The following is a 23,405-nucleotide window of genomic DNA, read 5'->3' on the forward strand; positions in this document are numbered from 1 at the left end:
CCGCATTCACAAAGGGGAAACAACCACGTGAAAATCTCGTGAGTCACAACATACTTGGTGTGGGGAATTGCTGGGAAATGTTCAACCTATCTCTGGCTGTGAAACCTGGTGTAATGGCGAGCCACTGGACGTCCATGATCTCGATTAAAGAAGTAAACACTGGGTTAATTTCTATTAAAATAGCAAACGTTAGTGCTAGGCGGAGGATAAACTGTTTCATCAACGGCGGTGCATAATTCCTGAATGAGCAAAAGAGCCGCCGATCCATCTTTGTCACGGTTCGTCCCTGACTCCGCACAGAGCCGTTCAGTGACGCCATCAAGTACACGCAGACAGTAACCTATATATTGTTACACGACAGATGCATTAGTGATATACTGTATTAAACAGAATTACGATCAGAGTTTCTTTCAGGCATCTCTTCGGGGGTTGGCCCCCCCCCCCCCTCACCCCCGACATACGTTTACAGCCGCATTCCCTCTAACCCCGAACAAAATAGAATATTATATAGAAAATATATACTTTTACCAGTGTCCGCCCCCCCCCCCACCCCCCGTAAAATTTAGTCCGCCCCTATCTCACCCCCCCCCCCCTTCCCACTCCAAAATTTTCAACTTCAAGTGGCCCCCGGAGAAAATAGTCTAAAAGATACACTGATTTCGATACAGATTAATCCTTGTCGCTACCTTTGTCGATACAAAGATTATTAATCTTTAAATTTGTATTTTCAATGCAGTTGTTTTGTCCATGATATTATTTTGACAACCCTTCGCGAAAAAATAAGTAATTTAGCCTATAAAAATATATGCACACCAAACTGCGCACTAAGAAAGATGTGCACAAAATCAGGTGTCAAGGAAACACGTCATTCATGCGAACTCATCTCAAGAAGGACAGAGACAAGTTTATTTTCCACCTAAGAACTAAGTAAATCATTCAAACAGCCATTATTTTAGAATCAACGTAAAGGCCTATTAAGGAGATAATGTGTTTCCTCCTTTTATAATCGTATCTAGACTCTAGACTAGATTTATTAGACTTTATCTAACTGTAGAACAGAACCTTTTAATTTACTTTTAAATAAAGATGAAAATACGCAGATCTAGAATCTAGGTTTATTTACTCAAAATTTAATGCAAGGTTTAATTTACATTTTGATAGATCTAGATTCTAGTTACTTAATAAAGAATTATCAGATATGTAGGTCTATTATTGTGGTCTGGTAGCTAGCGATGCTGCGCTTTCTGACCCAATAGTTACGGGTTCGGACCCCGAGCTTGAGACCGCTGCAACCCCCCCCCCCCCCCCCCCCCCCGACAGAATCGCCCCCACCACCATTAAAGCAGTCTCTCCACCATAGGCAGGGCGGGGTCTATATTAAATGCTAAACTATGGGGATATATAACAAGATGTTATATCCTATATTTGTATGGCGTACATGTGTGATTAAAGAGACCCGTTTCTTTCAGGCATCTCTTCAGGGGGGGGGGGGGAGGGGAGGCGGCATCGACCCCCTCATTGGAGCACGTTTACCGCCCCGCCCTATTTCTCTGGACAAAATAGAATTTATATAGAAAATATATTCTTCTACCAGTCAACAATGTCCCACCCCGCGCCACCCGAAACTTCACTGGTCCCCTTCTCCCGGAGAAAAAAAAATTCTGAAAGAAACAGTGAAAAAAAAAATATTATTGCATATTATAATAACTTTTCGCGCACGATTAAATCTTCATGGTCAGTAGTTATCTACCGTGTATAGTCTATAGATAGACCCAGCGGCGTTGCCGTAGACTTGCAGGATTATCGGCCTTGGTATAAAATCCATTTTCTAGCAAGAATTTTTTTTTTAAAAATGTCCAAAGTAAACTTTGTTTTACCGACAACGTGGTAATGGGTGGGGCGGATGAGTAGGTGGGGGATACTAAAAAATGTTAAATATTCGAAATGAAATTGGTCGCTAACTAAAAACCTTGAGACAATATTCAAAACATAGACTTGCGGGAAGTCATTGTCATGTAACTTCGGTGTGGCAGAGTTTCTTTGAAATATTTTTCTCAGGGGTTGAAATTTTGGAAGAAGGGGGACACTATATATTTTCTATGCATTAATTTTTTCCTATTTCGTCTGGAGAGGGAAGGGAGGGGGGGGGAGGAGAGTGCCTGAAAGAAAATCGGATTAGTACTGGACAGTGTATCGACTAAAATCTCTAATGATTGTCGAACCCTTCCCCTTCAATGCTCAAGGTGGAGGTGCTGCTAAAACATAAACATTGACCGGTTTTTATGTAAAGTAAAAAACTTCGCCCCCCCCCCCCCCCCGCTTTTTTTCCCGCCGTTGTGACCTTGCAGCTCTGTATAAAAATATATGTATAACAATTTCTATTTTAGGATCTCTTCAAATGTCAAACCATGGTGACCTTTGACCTGGTCACGAGACAACCAAACCTGATTGGTTTCTGAAGTAAGTTGACGCCGAGTTTAATTTTAGGTTAATTGCATGCACTCCTCCTCGCACCGCTGACCACAGGCATTAGCAGCACACAAACGTTTGTTAGGCAAGACGGACAAGTTTTTCCAATGCTATCCCATCTTTCTTATGTCTCTTAACCACGTCACAGTTTTTTTTATCTTGGTCAGCCTCTTCACTCTGTGAATGCCAAATGAAAGCCTGTCTTACAATCAATCTATCAAGCAATCTATCTATCACTCATTTGAAGTCATTATCGTGTAACATCAGTCATCTATGTAGCATTTGAAGTCTATGAAATAACTCTTAAAGAGACTTTTTTCAACGCAAAAATAACTTTTCCTTTTCAGTTAGGGGTCATCCATAAATGACATAACGCTTTTTTGACGACCCCCCCCCTCAGTCACAAAAAGCCTCCCCCTAAAATCATGCGCCCCCCCCCCCCCTCAAAATTGCAGTTTTCCAAAATCTTCCCTGAACTCTGTCAACATAAACAACGGCTAAAATTCGTTTTTTAACATTGCTTTTTTATAATGCAAAAGTGTGACGTCACACCATCTGAACCCCACTCGCCGTCACAAAATTACGGACCCCCCTCCCCCTACGAGTGTGACGTCATTTATGGACGACCCCCAATCAATCAAACAATCAATCAATTTATCACTCAGATTAAGTAGGCCTATGATCGTATCGTTTGAAGTCTATAAAGTAATTCTTAATAAAATACTTAAAAAAAACTTTTTAAAAAACCACGTTTTTCTTGTGGACTAAAAAGTAGAAAATAACTATTTACATACATTTGATGACAAAAAACGTGGGTACGTTCACCATCAAATTTCCCGACCCATCTGCCCGACCCACGTTTTTTGTCATCAAATGTATGTAAATAGTTATTTTCTACTTTTTAGTCCACAAGAAAAACGTGGTTTTTTAAAAAGTTTTTTTTAAGTATTTTATTTTCTCCTTTTTAGTCCGTTGCTACACATGAAAAACGTGGTTTTTAAAAAAGTTTTTTATATAGTTTATTTTCTACTTTATCTAATGACTTGATTAAGTATGAATTGACTAAGTGTTTATAAATACACGGACTAAAAAAATCTTGAGCGACCAGGATTCGAACCTGGGTTGTCGCGGCCACAACGCGAAGTACTAACCACTATACGAACACGGCCAGCGCGCTCACATCGATTGGGGCCGAAGTAACTGTGTCAACAAGCCTCCAGTCTTGTCGGTATCTTTAGAAATCATGTCCTCAATTTTATGGTCCTTTGGGCGTAATTAAATTAAGCTAATTACGGTCTCTAATTGCTAGTTTTTATGATTGCATCTGAAATTGTTAGGCGAAAGTAACCTGCATGCCAAATTTCAGATCTATAGAGCAATCAGAAGTGGGCTAATTTTCGATGTCAATTTTAACAACAAACACATCCACGCGAAGCTGAGTTAATAAAAACGTGTTAAAAAGACTTTTCAACGCAAAAGTAACCTTTCCTTTAGAGTTATGATTATTTGGTTATAATATGAGATTTCAAACTTCTTCTACTCCCCATCCCTCAAAAAAAAATCTAACAAATTCGTCAAATTTTTTTTAATGCCACGTTGTATTAGTCTAGTTCTTAACCCTCTCCTCCCCCGTCACAAAGTCCGATCCCCCTTACCTCCATTTTATTTTTAGACCTACTCAGGATCCGTGTCCTCAATAACGGACATTGATATTTACTCACCCCCCCCCTACGCGATCACAACATTTTTACCAAGTTTTTCTAACACTAAAACTCCGTACACCAGTTGCTGTGGTTGCTCCCCCCTCATCACCAGAAGTTGACTGACCGCTACAGCCGCTGAACCATGGCATTAATTCTGTTCGAGATCGCACGCTGCGCTGCGACAACAATCTCTCACCAAATTAAGGTGGGTTTTTTACATCACCAATTAAGGTGGGTTTTTTACATCACCAAATTAAGGTGGGTTTTTTACATCACCAATTAAGGTGGGTTTTTTACATCACCAATTAAGGTGGGTTTTTTACATCACCAAATTAAGGTGGGTTTTTTTAAATCTTTACATCACCAAATTAAGGTGGGTTTTTTTACATCGCCAAATTAAGGTGGGTTTTTTTACATTGCCAAATTAAGTTTTTTTTTCATCACCAAATTAAGGTGTTTTTTTTTTACATCACCAACTATAGGTGGGTTTTTTATATCACTTGATTAAAGTGGGTTTTTAAAACAATCTTTACATAATCACTTAATTATGGTGGTTTTGTTAATCTTTACATCACTTAATTAAGGTGGGTTTTTAATCTTTACACCACTAAACTAAGGTGGTTTTTTATATCTTTACATCACCTAATTAAGGCGGGTTTTATTGTTGTATTATTTATATTACATTATATTTATATCACATTATTTTAATGTGTGTTTTAAAATCTTTACATCAGCAAATTAAGATGGGTTTTTTTTAAATTTTAACATAGCAAAGTAAGGTGGGTTTTTAAATCTATGCATCACTAAATTAAGGTGGGTTTTTTTAAAAATCTTTACATAACCTAATTAAAATGGTTTAAAAAAAATATTTTTAAAATCTTATTCTTATCATCAGCAAGTTTAGGTGGGGTTTTAAAACCTTCATATCACCAATAATGTATAATTTAAAATATATAATTTAAAAAATCATCCTTAGACTTAGACCTAGCGACCCATTGAGCAGATGTAGAGTTATAATATAAAATATATAGGCCTACTTTAACCAGTGTCCCCTTACCCCAGAGAAAAATGTCTGAAACAGTGGCGTAGCCAGGAATTGGTCATGGGAGGGGTTCAAACATTTTTCCAAATGTATACAATCATATATATATATATATATATATATATATATATATATATATATATATATATATATATATATGTATATATATATATATATATATATATATATATATATATATATATATATATATATATATATATATAGGTCCATGGGAGGGGTTATAACCCCCCCCCCCCTAACCTCCCCTTGCCTACGCCACTGGTAGGGTCCGAAAAAAACCCACTACTTGCAGCTTTACACTTATACTTAATACGTGCGTGGAAGTCGAATACTGTCAAGTTAAAAAAACACAATCCTTGTGCTCATCAAATGCTTTTTTCCCATTCTATCCTCACCCACAACGATCAAGACATGCGCCAGAATGGGTGCGCACGCCCGCTCGAGACACCAGCCTACAGCAGTTTCCACGCGAACGCTGAAGAGTTCGTCATTTAGAGACGACGGGAATGGATCAGAGAAATCGTCGTCTGCTGAAGTGGGCGCCAAGCAAAAGGTACGTTTAGCGTGGCGTGTATGAAAGTTAGGGTAACCAAAATTAGAATTACACGTGACGACGTGTATAATCAACACGTTTCCTTAATGAGTAACAATCGTTTCAGTTGTTAGCAAATGTATGTATGGTTGCAATCCACAAAACCGCTAAGGTCAAGGGTCGACGTTAAATGTACAGTTTTAGCCGATCTTTCGCTTTTTTTAAGCGATCACTAAAGCCACTAAAGGCCCCCTAAAATAACTTCACAAAGCTTGACTATAAATCAAGAGATTCTTTTCAAATATGAGAAGGATAAGATGTTCACATTTCATTTCCCTTCCACACACTGCACAGGGTCATGAAAGAAGCGTCGCAGGGCGGGGGTGCGGTGACACCATTTAGGGGGTGACACCACGACTCGAATTCGTAAAATTCAATGTCAAAACAATATTTTATCCAGTTAAAATAACTAAAATAGTAGGGGTGACACCAAACCACAAATGCTAAATTGTTGGAGGGGGTGGGGTGACATCCTTATTTACCGCACCAGATGAAACCCGACCTGGTGACGCCACAGACTGTCGGGGCCTAACCATCCCTGAGGACAGATTTAAGAGAAGATAATTATTTGCTTGCTGTGGTCCCCTCATAGATTTGTCTTAGTGGTTTGTGTCATCAGTGGCCAAAGTAAAGCATGCATTGTATTTGCATTAAAATGTGTAGGACTTTAATTATTTATTTTTTGTGTACATACATTTTTAGACGAGGTCCAGAAATGACCAACCACTATCTAAACGCAGCGCAACACACCTGTACCCATCCCCAAAGCTCAGAAGTAATAAAGGGCGATTAGATAATGCAAGGACAACCTCCAGTTTGGGCTTTAAAAATGCTTCCAAAACACCGGAAACACAAAATGTTCCACGGGCGACTTCAGCTACAAGTGTCTACATGGAAGAAATGGTTTACAGTAAACCTAACATCAGCAAATCTGTATCAAATGTGAAACCAGTACCCAGTGTTTTAGCCCAAGACATGTTGGGGAAATCTTCAAAAGAGAGAGAGGGGGCTAAATCACGCAAGTCACCGAAAAATTTCGCAAGTGCCACAGAAAAATTAGAAAACTGGATAAAGTTTGATGCTGCGCTTAAAAATATTTCCAAGAATGAGGATAAAGCTTGCAAGACTGGGTGTCAGAATAAGGCTTCCTGCCGAAGTAAATCCGCGACTAAGAAAGAATCGCCAACTGTTGTCAAATCAGACAGCCCTTCAGCAACTTTTAAAAGTGAATCCCTACACAGAATGTTAACGTTCTCAACACCCAATGTGCAGACCAGAAACGACATTGGGGAAGTAAATGCTGAAATCATGAAACTAAGGCGCAATAAAAACTTAGAAAAAGATTCTTTAAGATTTCCCTGGGCTAAAAAAGGTAATTATGTTGATAATGAAACAGAGGAACTAATGGAAATAAGACCAAAATATGTCGAACATATTTATGACTTTCAAAAATCTGGCACCATAAAAAAGACTAGCTCAAGTTTACCCAGTTTTAACAGTCCAAACTCTAGCCAAGGCTTTACAAAGATGCCAGATAAAAAGAATACAACCATGTCAAAACGGGAAACTGGCTTTATTTTAATAAATGACACAGCACAGCAAGACAAAATCAGTAAGAAAACAACCAAAGAACAACCAAGTGGATTTATATTAGTGGATTCCATTAAAACTCAGATGTCAAAGATGTATGGAAAAGATAAAAGAAATGTTGTGTTTGCTAATGACAATCCAAATGTGAATGTGAAAAAAGCTACGTCCTTGAATAGTGTTATTAGTAATAATCCAGGTATTCCTGTGAAAAAAACAAAGTCTTTAACTGGTGACACTATTGTTGATGTTCTTAAAGCTAAGCCTAGTAACTTCAAAAATAATGTGAAAAATGACAATGATAGTGCTTTAAATAGTAATAAAAATGTAACTAACAAAAAGGAAATAAATCTCCAAAATGAAAGTACCACATCTATTAGAGAAAAAATGAAAACAGAAAACACACATGAGCTTGATCTGAAAAAGAAAGAGAGCGCAGTGAAATCCGCCCAGGAGATGTTGAAAGAGAAGAGAGTACAGATGGAAGAGGCTGTGAGCAAGGAAGTTCTGGCCTTCAGGACCATCCCAGCTGTTGGCCCTCTCACAGAGTTGCAGACCAGGATTGTTGAAAAACTCAACAAAAATAAACAAAACAAAACCAGTGAAGTCTCCAACAACAGCGCCAAACGAAACAAGAAATCAAAGAGATCTAATTCAGCAGAGCCACTGTTGTATGTTAAACCAGAAGAGCTGCACAAAAAAGAAAGTTCCAGAGTACAAAGCAGGGACAGAATAAATTCAGACCTTAATTCATGGACTAAAGAGTTAAGCAAAAGACTTGCGGATTATCAGGCTCTATCAAATGACGTGAAACGAACTGTCAGCGCAACACAAGCAAATACTGACAAGTCGAAAAAACAAGTTTCACCACTAGCAAGTCCAAGCAAGGCATCACAAGAAATTAAATCACACCTCTATCTGAACAGCTTGTCTTTCAAAGAAAATTATGGGAAAGCCTCAAAAACCCCAGCTCCTAGTTCACCCAAATATGACATCACCCCAAATGGTTCAGCTACAAGCGTTTCCTCACAGCATGCACTGGGGACTGGTCTGGAAAAGAATAGAAAGAATGCTGAAAATCAAGACAAGAAAACAAAGACTTCCCCAATCTTGTCAAAGTCTTGGATGGGTGGTGCGAAGGATGCAGCTGCCAACAACAAGGTTGGTGCCAAGAAAACTTCTGCGAGTTCTACAACAATAAATACGATGCCTGCTAACAAAACTGTTATGTCAAGTGAGAAATTGGTATCGAAAGACACCATAAGTGAAAGGGGAAGTAATTTATCTGCCACAGAAGGGAAGAAAAGAGAAAAAGTATTGGACAGATATATGCTGGAGACTTATGAAGATTGGGTCAAGGTAAGGGACAAGCAGTACATGAATAACTCAATGAAACAAAATTTAAACAGCCTGCAAGCTAAGAAAATTACAAAAACTTCAATAAACAGCAATCAGTTAGTAAACAAAGATAAAGAAACAAAAAAGAAAACTGTATCAGGTTTCTTTCAAAGAAAAACTAAAGATCTAGCTCAAGGTAAAAAATTGAATGATCTCAAAGAAACAGCCACCACATTGGATGCGAAAAACAAGCTGGAGAATTTACTTTACAAAGATATCTGTGATACATATATGAAAATTCCAGAAAAACAACAACCAAAGTCTGCCAGCACCACTCTTGACAACAGCAGCACCAAAAAGGTCATCGACCTACAACAAAATGGCTCCTCAGTGGATCAAGATCGCATTAGCAGACGTTTTGTCACAGAATTCCAACCCAAAGTGGCGGTGGCAGAAAAAAGCCTAGAAGAAATCTACACCCTTCTACGCCAGCTACAGCAGAGCAGCCTGGCTCTACAGAGTCTTGTTGAAAAGATTTCACCCATCACAGGCGCTGGGCAGCAAAGTGGAGATAAAAAGGCTCAAATTCAACAGCTAGTGAAAACATTTGATGGCATGGCATCAATGGAGGTAAATGACTTGGTAGGAGAGAAGAAGCAGCACTCTTTCAGCCAAAAAAATAAAGAAATGTTTTCTGCTAAAGGTAATCTTTAATTTAATATAATGTGTACTAGCCAGATTGTTTAGTAAATTATTTCTAATTTAGTTTTTACTATATATAAATAAATAATATATATATATATATATATATATATATATATATATATATATATATATATATATATATATACCCACACATACATACACTCACAAACACATATATACATATATATATATGTACATATGTATATTTATATACATACACACATTTATGTATAAATGTATAAATTTAGAAACCAGCTCAGGTGTTTACGATGTGCTAATAAATAAGATTTTTGACACGTTTTTTGAACTCGAGCTGTGCACTGCATTACTGAGCTGCTAATGTCTGATGCACTGAATCAAGTAAATCTAGCAAGGGCAGCATCCAGATTATAGGCTTAGAGTATAGTAAAACCAGTTGCTCAAGATCACTCTTTGAGAATCCTTAAGAGAATTATTTTACAATGACTGCTGATTATAAAATGTAAAATATGTTTAGGATGGGATGAAACTTCTTTTATATCTTGAAAGATTGGCCTCAGTTTAAAAATAAAATTGCTTTAAATGTCTTGTAAAAACCTGATACACAGCCAGTGTGTTGCTAAACTCAGATAATGAAGTCAGACTAATTTTCTTTTTTAATTTAAAAATAACAAGACTTCGTCAGGAATATTCACCTTTCACTGTGTTTTTTTCACATTTAGATATATTTGGCATAATTAATATTTGTGTTTGTTTTTTAAATATTAAAAATACTTCTTTGTTTATTAATTAACACTGTTTGATAAGTTGATGTAATGTAGATGAAACCACAGCACATGTTTTCAACTATGTTGTTTACAATAAATTAGGGGTATCAGCTTGTTAATTTATTTGTTTCACAGAAGGAGATTTAAGAGAGAAACTGGCCAACCAGAGGCAACAAAAAGCTTACTTTGATTTGATGAAAACTTTTGAAGAAAATATAAAAAAACATGAACTTGAGTTAGTAAAATACAAAAAGAAATTGACAAAAGCTAAGATGGAAGGCATTGATCTATTCAAGGGGAAATGAATGCATCAAGCTTTTTTTTAAAAATTTGATGCAATTTTCAAACTACTGGATGTTAAAATTAGGATGAGGGGGGAGCTAAAATTATTTTTTTAAATATTTATTTTTTATTGATGTATCATGCCATAATAAACATTACAAAAAAACATCATTGCTTAAATTTAAAACATAAGCAGCCATCTTTACTTCATTACATTATTTCACAAATAAAAAACATCACTTTCCAAACCAACACAAAATAAACAATAACTATACATGAAACTTCTAAAACAAAGCATTTATTCCATGAATTTGATAACAAATAAAATTGTATCAACTACAGTATTGTTGCTGTTATAAATGGTGTATAAATGCTGTAATAAAGTGTGAAAGAACAAGATCAGTTTGTGAACTGATTGACTGAAACAACTACATCACAGTATACTTGTGGCTGCAGCTTTCAAACCTGAATAAATCTAAAACTAAAGTACATTTATATTTGTATGTATATGTCTATTCATCCCTCCCAAAAAAAAAGAACTGTAAAATAAAATTTAAAAATCTTTAAAAAAAAGTTGTGCATGGTGTAACAATAGTAACATATGCATTCAAGCTTAATTTCTAAAAAATGTATTTTAAAATGTTACCTTTCTGAGGCCACAGAGTAAATACCCAACCTATTTTAAACTTTTTGATGGTTTGTCCATTTTGATACAACAGAAAGTTTTAAAACTTTTTCTAACCATTGACAAGTTTAAAATTAATTATTATTATTAACAATCTAAGTAAATTGTTATTAATTGCAACATAATATTACTTTATCATGAGAATAAACACTTGTTTGAAAAACAAGAACTTTTTAGGCGTAACTGATAATAATTTAGAAATAGAATGCTAATTCTCATGTTTGTAAATTGATATTTAGTTACAAACAGATTTGAATAACAAAACACTGTTAAATAAGCAGTGAAAATACAATTAATGGGTTTTAAATACATTTAATACAAATTATTACAAGTTAGCCACAGACTTTAATTTAGATGCAGCTCCTTTATCCAGGAACCATATTACCTCCCCTTTACTGGGCCTAACTCTTGCAGCTGGGAGTGGATCATTGGTTGCATCTTCCAAAACTTGCTGCAGAAAAAAAAATTGAAGTCAACAAATATGTCACATACTTAGCAACATGAAACAAACCATTAATCTAATTTAATACATTAACAAAACAGAAAAATGTATGAGGAAATCAGAGGAAGTATATCTTACTTCTTACTGAAACACTGATTGGAATTTAGGGTGTTTTTTTTTTTTACCTAATATTAGCGTCAACAGCAGAGAAGAAAATAATTAATAGGTTTCAGTACTCCCTACTAATAACTTAGCCTAGATAAACATTCTGGGGCATCTCGCCAGTCCCAAGACCGTATATAAAGAAAGAGGGTTGGTTGTAGAGCTAGAAACCCTACCCCATAAAACAACTTTGCTACAGAAAATGGAAACACATCAAACCAAACCACAGCCTGGGAAGGGAGATCACTCTCAAGTAGAGCATATAACCCAACTTGGAGAAGTTGTCCAGAACTGAATAAGGTAGAGAGGTGTGGTTGCATCACTACGCTCCACAAGGTGTCAGCAGCAATGACAATGACTCCCTACAAATACTCTGTAAAGAACTGATTAGAGGTAGTAGTTTGTAGTTGATGAAAACAAGTGACCAATTTACCTTGACTATGTCAGCTTTGCTAGACCCACATGTTGCAAACACTGCACAAGCTGCGTTGTTGATGGTAGGGAATGTCAAGGTCACACGTCTTGGTGGAGGCTTTGGGGAATCACTAATGGGCGCTGCTATTTTAGTTTCCTGTTGTAAAATAAATGACAGTGATATAAGACTAAGCAATTAAACATTGCACAAATATAATAAGAAAACATTATTATTTAGGATCAATTTAAAATGTATGTAACATAATTTTGATTATTCTTACTTATAAAATAATTAATAATAATGTGTCAGTTTAGATCATTATGAGTTTGGCATTATAAGTAAAATTTCCTGATATTGATAAGACAGGAATAATTAGTTCAAGAATTAAAAAACCTGTAGAAGTGGATGTCCAGGAAAAAGAGAGCATGTGTGCCCATCAGGGCCCATGCCCAGTATCAAAAGGTCAAACCTTGGGATTGGCTCATCAGAGAAAACAGAGCGAAGTTTGTTTACGTAATCATCCGCTGCTTCTTCCACTAAACAAAAAAAAAAAGGTTCATTTGCACTTTATAATGATCTATTTATTAAGTTAAAAAAAATTATTAAAATTAAATAATATATAATTTGCTCACTCATTACATTAAATCAATATTTAAAAATATTTCATATCAATTACTGATAATATTAATAGTGCTACTGATACCTGAAACTAAAAAAACACAGGTAAATCATTAGTGACCAGGCTAATCAAACCTCGCTAAAGATACAGGTTAATACCTACTGGCACCTAGCCTTAAAAAACTTTATAGTTTTGGTTTTAATACCCCTCCATTTAATCAAATAAGAACTAGGCATTGTACAAAAACCAGCAAAGCAACTCTTAATTATATCTTAATCTAACTTTAACTAGATTTTCAAAGTACTGATATGCATTTATTAAGTACTGCTAAGAAGTAATGTGGCTGAATAAAACAGCCTTTGACACAAGTTTTTGTCAAATTACAATCTCAGCCAGTGACCACACAACAAAATTGTATCTTGTGGCATGAATCAAAACTTGACTTGTATTTGAGCCTAACCCTCTACTTTTATTCAACAAGCACTTCACACATAAATTAATAATTAAAAAAAAAAAAATTACCAACCTGATATACTAGGATCAAGGGAATACATATTCTCAACAGGCAATGGAACTTTGGAGAGCAAATTTGCCTTGTAGATGCTGAATGTGCACTCTGGGTCATCAAAGGGGACATGCCTCTCATCACAAAAGAAAACTCTCCATTTAGCCCAATCAGTTGAAGCTTGTGGTAACCCATTACATAAAAATTTGGCTGCACTCCCACCTGTTTGCATGAGGTGATAAAACTCAAATAAGTGATTTAATTGATTTGCTATGCCCACATTTCATACTGAACATATTTAGTTATAGCATCAAAGTTTAGAATAATTAAAAATTAAAATGGGCCCAATCATTATTGTAGGCACTGTAAAAAAAAGTTTCTTTTAATATTTTGTTTTCTGAGTAGCCTTACACTTTTTAAACTTTTAACTAAAGCATCAATTTTGGAGAAATTTTATATTTTGAGAATGTAGTTAATTAAAAGTTTCAAATATATATAATATAAAAAAATAGATATCAGGACTGTCAGATTTCTTTTTTTTTTAGCAATTTGATGTTGAAATAAATCTAGATCTAGCTTAAGTGTTTATTTCAACACCTAGGAATCTAGATCTAGTACTTGTAAAAAGACAGTACAGTGTCAGTAGTAGGTCAGATGATAGTCCTATATCTAGCTAAAAATCAAACTGCCCTTTAGTAGTCGATCTCCTTACCAAAACCGGAAGTCAGAACCTGACCCTGAAACGTCATGCTCTTTTAGTTTTCGCATTTTAAGTGTTTTTGGGGGGTCCTATATACAAAAAATGAAAAAACTGCTAATCTAGCAACATCTCATCACTATTTTAATGCGAAATGCTAAGGAAATGGATACTATGGCTTAAATGCCAGAAACATTTGCGAGATATGTAGTAATAATTAATACAAGCATTTCTTATGGAGCACTCTCATTAGGAACTGAACTGCAACGAAAAACGACCGACCACCGGGCATCAGCGCTCGACAGCTCCTAGATAAATATATATTTACCATGATTAATTACAATGATGCTGCTTCCCTTCTTCCAAAATCCAATTCCCCATAGAAATACCATGCCGCTGCTATTTTTAACAACGTTACGCCATTGTTACGCTAGTTGTCAGATAGAAACAACTAATTTTTGTTTTTTGCGGAATGCACTGTTAAGTCTAGTATTTTAATTATAATTCAGTTTTAGCATGTGCAGAAATTGTGGGCATTATTATTGTATTAAAGTATTAGTAATTTTATAAGTATATTGATTTTTTTCTTCACTGCAAGCCAAGTAGGCAGACTGCACTGTTAGTTTCATTGAACATAATTCGTGACCGGTCATTAACCTTGTTAATATTAATACTTCGTGGCCTACCCGACTGTATAATTTATATGAAATTATATGTAGTTTTTAATTAGGCCTTAGTATTGTATTTTAAACAATGCTCATTCCGAGCCTTTTTGTGCTAGATCTAATTAGGCCTACTGGCAATTTTTTTTTATTTTTAGACTTGGTCAATGTTAGGATTGTTACATATAAGTATTTACGTAGATTTAGAGTAGCGTCCCTTTTGTTTACATGTTTCCATTAACCTTTAATCTATAGTCTATTTTAGTATATTCAGATCAAAGAATGTAAATAAATAGTACACACACATTTTGTAGCATAGGAACGATTGGGAGGGAAGTGACATAGAGCGCAGAAAACTTAGATGTTAGGCGGGGTATAAAAGGTGGGGTTAGGATTATTAGGGGGTCCATTCTCTTATAGGCATCCTAGGTTGTGTGATATTACAAGCAATAAAAGTAACGAATTGTGAACGGACTTCGTGTTGGTTTCTTGTCGACCCTGTCCTCAACTCACAACAGATGGTGGAACAGCTGGTTGCTCAACGCAGTAGAACAACGTACATCCACCCGATGGTTCTTCCTAACGACCGTTGTGACCTACATTACGCCTATCGTTTGCCGCAACACGCCTGCATTTAGATTCGCCTGCCAAATATTGCAGTGCACCGTGATCTACAGCCGTACCAGATTCGCCTGCCAACTATTGCAGTGCACCGTGATCTACAGCCGTGCCAGATTCGCCTGCCAACTATTGCAGTGCACCGTGATCTACAGCCGTGCCAGATTCGCCTGCCAACTATTGCAGTGCACCGTGATCTACAGCCGTGCCAGATTCGCCTGCCAACTATTGCAGTGCACCGTGATCTACAGCCGTGCCAGATTCGCCTACCAACTATTACAGTGCACCGTGATCTACAGCCGTACCAGATTCGCCCGCCATCTATTGCAGTGCACCGTGATCTACAGCCGTGCCAGATTCGCCTGACCTTGGACCGTGAATGGACCTTTCGACACTTGATTTAGCTGCTCGAGTCGTTATCGTTTGGGCAGAGACGGACTTCTGTTCGACCGTTACGATATCCAGCGACCATATCAGGTCTCTGATCGTCTATTGACTCCAATCAAGTTCAGGACTACAGACGTGGAGAGTGGACCGAGTGCGCACCGTGTGACACCATCGTGGGATACAAGCTTAGGATTATTTAAAGATAAGTACCTTTTCCTTCATTCTTAGATAGCATTTAATATTTGTATAGTTTATAGTTTTCCTCCATCGCTTACTTCATAAGGGCGGTTAGGGTAGGAGGATTCTAAGCGATTCCTCTATTGTCCAGTAGGTTCTGTTTATCTTCAGGTGGGGGACATACCTGGGAGAGGGCGTTATTGTTAGAAGATAACGTTAGGACCCCGCCTGCAGATAATCACTGCGACTGTTGGCTTTCTTGGTAATTTATTCCTCCATTGTTATTACCCATACATTGTGGTACACGGTTCGGTATGGGAACGGCCGAACATCTGGGTCTCCTTTTTGAGTTGGGGGAAAGGCTAGGCTATTCAGGCGAAGCTCTGGATGATTGGGCGCAGCATCAGATTAATGCAGAACATGAGCGTAAGACTAGTGAGGCCAAATTAGATATTGCGATCGCTGAACAAAGGGCGAAGATAGAGCTAGATTTAGAAAGACTTAGACTAACAGAAAAGTCTAGAGCGGAAATAGAATTAGAAAAACTTAGGCTGGCCGATCAACAGAGTAGGGCTGAGTTAGAACTTGAAAAGCTTCGATTACAAGTACGCCTGGAGGAATCCAGGCATCAGGTAACAGCAACAGACAATAGGGACCGTGATAGTACGGGACTGGGAATATTGGGTAAGATCCCGAAATTTGAGGAAGGTAGGGACAATCTCGATTCGTTCATTCGTCGGTTTGAAACCGTTGCTAGGTCAACTAATGTCCCTGAATCCCAATGGGGCACCCAACTCCTCGTGCTAATTGGAGGTAGGGGGCTGGATGCCTGCCAGAGTCTGACTGAACATCAGATGAAGGAGTTTAAAATATTAAAACAGACTCTGCTAGAATATTATCACCTCACGGAAGATGCGTACCGCCAGAAGTTCCGTAATTTAAAACCTAGTAACTCGGATGATTTTAAAATATTCATCAACGAGATTAGTGTCACATTCAACAAGTGGTTTGAGGCCTCTGGTTTAGAACGAACTGCCGATAACCTACAGGAATTTTTCCTGGTGGACAAGGTTCTTTGTTCGGTTGATAGGGACTTGTTTAGTTATCTACAGGAACGTAAACCTCGCGACCTGCCAACGATAACAGATCTCTGCCAAAAATATCAGGCTGCTCACCCTGATAGACCAGTCGCGAATGACTCAACACCAATGACGCCCACTATTTTTACCGCCCAACCTTCACAATCGGGGAGAGGTAGAAGCTCATACAGGGATGAGGGCCTATATAATAGATCAGATAATAGATCCTCCTCGTTACCCAGGGGAAGTAACTGCTATCACTGTAATCAGTACTCTCATAAGGATTGCCCTTGTAGTAGCACGTCTTTTAACCAGAGACCGATAAGATGTTTCAAGTGTGGCCGAACGGGACACGTGAGCAGACAATGCAGGAACGGTGGTGGTGGGAATCATAACTTAAATGGCGACCGACGGTATGGGGTTGATACGCCGAGGGACAGAAGATGACTAGGTCTTGTATTTGATAGTGAACCTCCCACTAAATTATGTACTATCAAATGTAGAGTGGGGGATAGAATAGTTGATACATTGAGAGATACGGGTGCAAATATTTGTGGGGTTCGATGTAACTTAGTTGAACCACATGAATACACAGGACAATCATTGGAGGTTGAAGGTTTTGGTGGTGTAGCGAACACCTGGCCTGTGGCGATAATACATATTGATACCCCTTTCTATACAGGTAAGGTGAAAGCGGTGGTGTTTAAAAAGGGCCCGTATGACCTAATCCTTGCTAACGGTCCAGGTATAGGTAATCCTTCAGAAAAATATATCTATGAGTGGTTAAAGACGCAGCGAATTACGCTGGCACAAACTAGGTCTCATACAAAGAAAGAAGCCCTACGGGTAGAAGAATCGGATAATGTAAATAACATGTTGACGAGACAAGCATCGGACGAACAGGTCACATCGATATGGAATCCGGCGGTGTTCCAGAAGGAACAGAAAGATGACCCCAGCCTCGCGAAAATATTTAGATTAGCGCAAAAAAATTCAGTCACGTTATCAAAGTCTACGTCACATGCTTTTACGATAAAGAATAATTCGTTGGTCCGCGTGTACAGAGACAAGGACAGGGAGTATACACAGTTGGTCACACCCAGCAAATATAGACCTATCGTTCTAAAACAGGCACATGATCTTTCACTTGCCGGTCATATGGGGCGAAGAAAGACAAAGCTACGTATTCAGACAGCGTTTTATTGGCCAGGTATGGACAGGGATATAGCTAAATATGTACAGTCGTGCAAAGTTTGCGGGGAAAAGGGGAAAACACCACAACCAGCACCGTTACAAAAAACAGATCTAGCGTGTCGCCCATTTCAGAAAATTGCGATAGATATTATTGGTCCTCTGAGTCCTACGTCTGCAAGAGGCCACAGGTTCGTACTGACCATAGTTGATCTAGCGACTAGATGGCCCGAAGCTTACCCTCTCAAATCCACAACTTCGAACGATATAATTAACTGTTTAATACAGTTCTTCTCTAGAACGGGTTTTCCCGAAGTGATATTGTCCGATAACGGGCCCCAGTTTGCCTCAGAACTAACTAATAAAATCTCCTGTTTGTTGGGTATCAAACAGGTTTTTGCAACCCCTTACCATCCTCAAAGCAATGGCATTTGCGAACGTCTCAATGGCACTATAAAGGCCATGTTAAGTAAACTACCCATAACTGATAGCTTTAATTGGGATTTAATTTTACCATGTTTGTTATTTGCATATAGGGAATTACCGCATACAGTCACCGGGTTTTCCCCATTTGAATTAGTATATGGCGCGAATCCTAGAGGACCCATGCAGCTAATGAAGTCCCTGCTATTGAATGAACAATTAGATAGTGACACAAAAATGTCTTATGAGAGGGTTATTGATCTACGTGAGCAAATAATTAGGACTTGTGAAACAGCTAAAATGTCATTAGATATTAATCAAGAAATATACAGAGCCAGAATCAATAATAGTCGGAGATTGAGGAAATTCAATGTGGGGGATTTAGTGAGGGTTTTACTACCCTCAAAAGACAATAAGATGCAGCTGGCTTGGCGGGGGCCTTTTAAGATTACTAGAAAAGTGACAGACGTAGACTATGAAGTCGATATAAATAACAAGCACCGTATTTTTCATGTGAACATTTTAAGTTTATTCGAGGTACGGCCAGATGAGCTGGAACTGTCTACCGTGACGCCTACAGTAAATTGCGCTATGATTAACAACACTGAAGATTGTGATGACAACGAGATTCACACAGTGTCATCTGGACAAGAGAGTTATAGGGATGTAAAATTAGGACAAATGCCTGACGACATTAAAACCAGAATTTCACAACTTCTGCTCGACTTCTGCGACGTATTGTCTGCCATTCCTGGTAAAACGACTGCTATAGAACATGAAATCAATTTAACATCTGGGCGACCAATAAAGCTACAACCCTACAATATACCATTACACTATAGAGAACGGGTACAAGCCGAAATCAAAGATTTATTAAAATCCGGTATAATTGAACCGTCGGACTCCTCATATGCTGCACCTATCGTTTTGGTGAAAAAGAAAAATGACGAGATCAGGTTGTGTGTTGATTATAGACAGTTGAATAAGGTAACAATACCGGACGCAGAGCCTATGCCAAACCAGGAAGAACTGTTTATCAAAATAGCGCAGGCAAAAATTTTTTCTAAGTTCGATTTATCTAAAGGTTACTGGCAGATCCCGATCAAAGAATCATCTAAGAAATTTACTGCTTTTGTGACACCTTTTGGTTTATATCATTGGAATTTTATGAGCTTTGGGCTTATTAATGCCCCGGCCACCTTTAATAGATTAATGAGACGGGTGTTAGCGAGTAATAATGATACAGTGGCTTATCTTGATGATATTTGTTTATTCTCTAAGAACTGGGATGAGCACATCACTGGTTTACAGGCGCTTTTCACAGCTTTAAAAAATAATGGTCTAACAGCAAGACCCAGTAAGGTTGAAATTGGCATGACAGAAATCCAATTCTTAGGTCACATGATTTCGTACCAAACTGTAAAACCTGTGGGCGAAACGTTAAAGCATATTCTAGACATAAAAATTCCTAAGTCCCTAAAAGAAGTACGTAGTTTGATAGGACTGTGCAACTATTATAGGAAATTTATTCCTAATTTCGCCTCACTGGTACACCCAATCACAGAGTTAACTAGAAAGAAAGGAAGGTACAAGGGTATTGAGTGGACTAAGGAATGTGATGATACATTACATAGTATTAAAACGATGTTTGCGGAGCAGCCAATTCTAAGGCTACCTGATCTAGGCAGACCTTTTCTTTTGGCTACGGATGCTTCTGCTTTTGGTATCGGTGCCTGCTTGATGCAGGAGGTAGATACCCATCTACATCCTGTTGTATACGTTAGCAGGAAGCTATCCGAGTCAGAAAAAAATTATGCTACGATTGAGAAGGAATGTTTGGCGATCGTGTGGGCCGTAACAAAGCTGTCTAAGTACCTATCGGGCACACATTTTACCTTACTGACTGACCACTCCCCCTTGGTAGCATTAGAAAATAAAAAACTTCATAATGCTAGGTTGACTAGGTGGGCACTTATCTTACAAGATTACAGGTTTGACATTGTACATATTCCTGGGGCCCAAAATGTTATTGCAGATACTTTATCTAGGAACTGAGGATATTAGGGGCTGGGAGAGGGTCATTTAAAGGTTTACAATTAATGCTGTATTATGTAAATATATGATGTTTTAAGATGATGATACTGTTTGATTACATGTTTGCATTACAATAATTATTGTGTTTTAAATTTGAGATAAGTAGATGATGAATGTTAGTATAAAAATTTTTTTTTGAAGGAAAAGGTACATTTAAGTTAAGATGCATTCGAATTATGACTTAGTGACTGAATATTGTTAGCTTGGTATGTTTGTTTATTCCTATTAGCGCCTGGCTGTCTCAAGTTGTACAAGCTACCATATTGACTCAAGAAGGAAGACAAGATTTGTCTCTGTCTATTGGTGTATATTATGTCCTAGCTAATAACATATTAAGGATATATTATTAGCCTTTATGGGAGGGGGGTATGTTAGGATTGTTACATATAAGTATTTACGTAGATTTAGAGTAGCGTCCCTTTTGTTTACATGTTTCCATTAACCTTTAATCTATAGTCTATTTTAGTATATTCAGATCAAAGAATGTAAATAAATAGTACACACACATTTTGTAGCATAGGAACGATTGGGAGGGAAGTGACATAGAGCGCAGAAAACTTAGATGTTAGGCGGGGTATAAAAGGTGGGGTTAGGATTATTAGGGGGTCCATTCTCTTATAGGCATCCTAGGTTGTGTGATATTACAAGCAATAAAAGTAACGAATTGTGAACGGACTTCGTGTTGGTTTCTTGTCGACCCTGTCCTCAACTCACAACAGTCAACCTCGTTAATGCTGTTGTGTTAGTTAAAAATATAGGAATTGTGTGTAAAATTTACGCAGTTACTCAGTTACTACGTAGAATGATATCAATAAATGAAGTAGTAATTATTTCCTTTTAGTTTTAGCAATCTTTTGATACAAAATGTCTAATATTTTATTTTCCAATACATCGTGGTGTGTGGCAGAGTAAATAGAACGGTGCGGTAGGTGACCTAGAATCTCCGAGTTCGAATCCGACGTAAATCAGTTGTGCTTTATTTTATTGTTTCACATGGGAAATGCCACGAGCGGTTTTATTTTCTTTCTTTTTCAAAAAAAAATTTTTTGAACGAAATAATATTTTATAAAATAATTATTCAAAATTTTCCAAACATCGTCGCTCGCATCGCTCGCGAGATCGACTGCTTACATTTTCTTGTCTGCGGGAGAAAAATGTTGACACGGTCGAGGGTTCACAGTGAGTTCAGCAGGCCTACCATACATACGTCACAGCATTAACTATTGCTGTTAGAGATCGTCGGTGGGCAATCCCACCCCTCCCCTCATAAACCAAGCAAATTGTAAATCAACTTAGGGTCATTTTAAGTTCACGCAAGCTTACAGGACTGTAGATTTACTACGCATAGCTGGTAAAAAAAAAAAAAAAAAGAAAACTTCGCCTAACCTAATGCTACTACAGAAGAGAATATTAATTATAGAGTGTTTAATTTTAAAGTTAAAAAAAAGTTCATTTATCATCTTACCTAATAATACTGTATTGTCGTTACAGTTAGAAGGACTAGATCTAGATTTCTGTCAGATCTATTTTTAGTTTTGGATATTAATTTTATTGTCATCTTCATGGGTATTGATTGTTCAATTCATCATGGAATGCCTAATGTCTTAAATTGTACATTGTACAAAGAATTTATAATAAATATGTCTGATATTTCCTTAATAAACATAATGAATATAAAGTTTTATTTCTAACAAAATGTTTTGGTTTTTTTTGGTAACTAAAATACCCAATGTCGTCGTAATTGCTATGACATCATGCTACGAATGGAAAACACAAACCAACGTAACTTTTTGATGGCGAAAAAGAGTTTCGCATTTTAAGATGTTAATAGGTCATTTTGTTTTTGTTTGTTTTCTCGGCCCCTAATTAAGCTAGACCATTAAATTTGGTCTCAAATTAACCAGTAAGTGATATGGTTTGTAATGATATATGATAAGTGACAGAAAATTTTAATTAAAAAATTGTAATAAGACAACCTACCCTTTAGTAAATTGTTTTTTACAGCTATCAAGCATGAGTGGTAGTAGATTTAGAATCTAAGTCTATATTATTAAGCCTATGTGAACTTAAAAAAAAAACAGAAGTAGGTTTGATTTTCAATTTGCTTGAAAGTTTGAAAGGGGGGGAAGAGAGAAGTGAAAACAGATGATCTTGTGAACATGTGTTCATACTGTGATGTGTGCTATAGGCCTGCTGAACTCACAGTGACCCCGCCAACCATGGTGGGATTTTTTACCCATGGGATAGTAAAGGTAAGCAAGCAATCACGATGTGACGATGTGTGGAAATTTTATTTTTAAAAAATCTCACGTCATGCTTTCAATATGATAAAATTAAATTTTAAAGACACTAATAACTCCGGTCGAGCTAAGTCTAAGTGAGTACTAGTAAGTTAAGTAGTAGATCTAGATATTTAGGATCTAGATCTAGTAACTACTCCAACTAGATAGATCACTGAAACTGTCTGAAACTTTCAACTTTCAGTGAAAGTTTGTTGATGCCGGCATTGAGAACTCAACAAACACAAATCCAGTCAAACAGGTAGGTAGGCCTACTGATTTTATTATAAAACAACATACCAGAAAATCCTACTTTAAATAATCCACGTTCATGTATTGCTTCATTCGCTTTAGATGTTACAAACTCGCAAAGTTTTTGCGAAACTTCATCTTCTGAATCAAATACTCTGATAATGGGAGCTGCCATCTTGTTTACATTGAAGTAATAAAATTAAAGCTGGAATTTCCTGTGAAACGAAATCCGG

General features: G+C 37.2%; 2 protein-coding genes across 2 annotated transcripts; one reads left to right on the forward strand and one right to left on the reverse strand.

The window, feature by feature from the left end:
• Window positions 1-860: 860 nt before the first annotated feature.
• Window positions 861-10,824, forward strand: LOC131957830 (uncharacterized). Its single transcript, XM_059322633.1, has 6 exons — window positions 861-927; window positions 2,388-2,460; window positions 4,255-4,377; window positions 5,645-5,788; window positions 6,530-9,455; window positions 10,339-10,824. Exons 3-6 carry the CDS (start codon window positions 4,315-4,317, stop codon window positions 10,506-10,508), a joined length of 3,303 nt encoding a protein of 1,100 aa, XP_059178616.1. The 5' UTR covers window positions 861-927; window positions 2,388-2,460; window positions 4,255-4,314; the 3' UTR covers window positions 10,509-10,824.
• LOC131957831 (6-phosphogluconolactonase-like) lies at window positions 10,764-23,365 on the reverse strand. Its single transcript, XM_059322634.1, has 5 exons — window positions 23,221-23,365; window positions 13,335-13,535; window positions 12,583-12,725; window positions 12,208-12,345; window positions 10,764-11,621 (listed from the first exon to the last, which is right to left on the reverse strand). The coding sequence occupies exons 1-5, from the start codon at window positions 23,345-23,347 to the stop codon at window positions 11,496-11,498; spliced, it is 735 nt and encodes a 244-aa protein (XP_059178617.1). The 5' UTR covers window positions 23,348-23,365; the 3' UTR covers window positions 10,764-11,495.
• Between the last annotated feature and the right edge of the window lie 40 nt (window positions 23,366-23,405).

This window comes from Physella acuta, unplaced genomic scaffold (genome assembly GCF_028476545.2).
Source record: "Physella acuta isolate Inbredline_101_S28 unplaced genomic scaffold, ASM2847654v3 ptg001270l, whole genome shotgun sequence".
Classification (NCBI taxonomy): Eukaryota; Metazoa; Mollusca; class Gastropoda; family Physidae; genus Physella; species Physella acuta.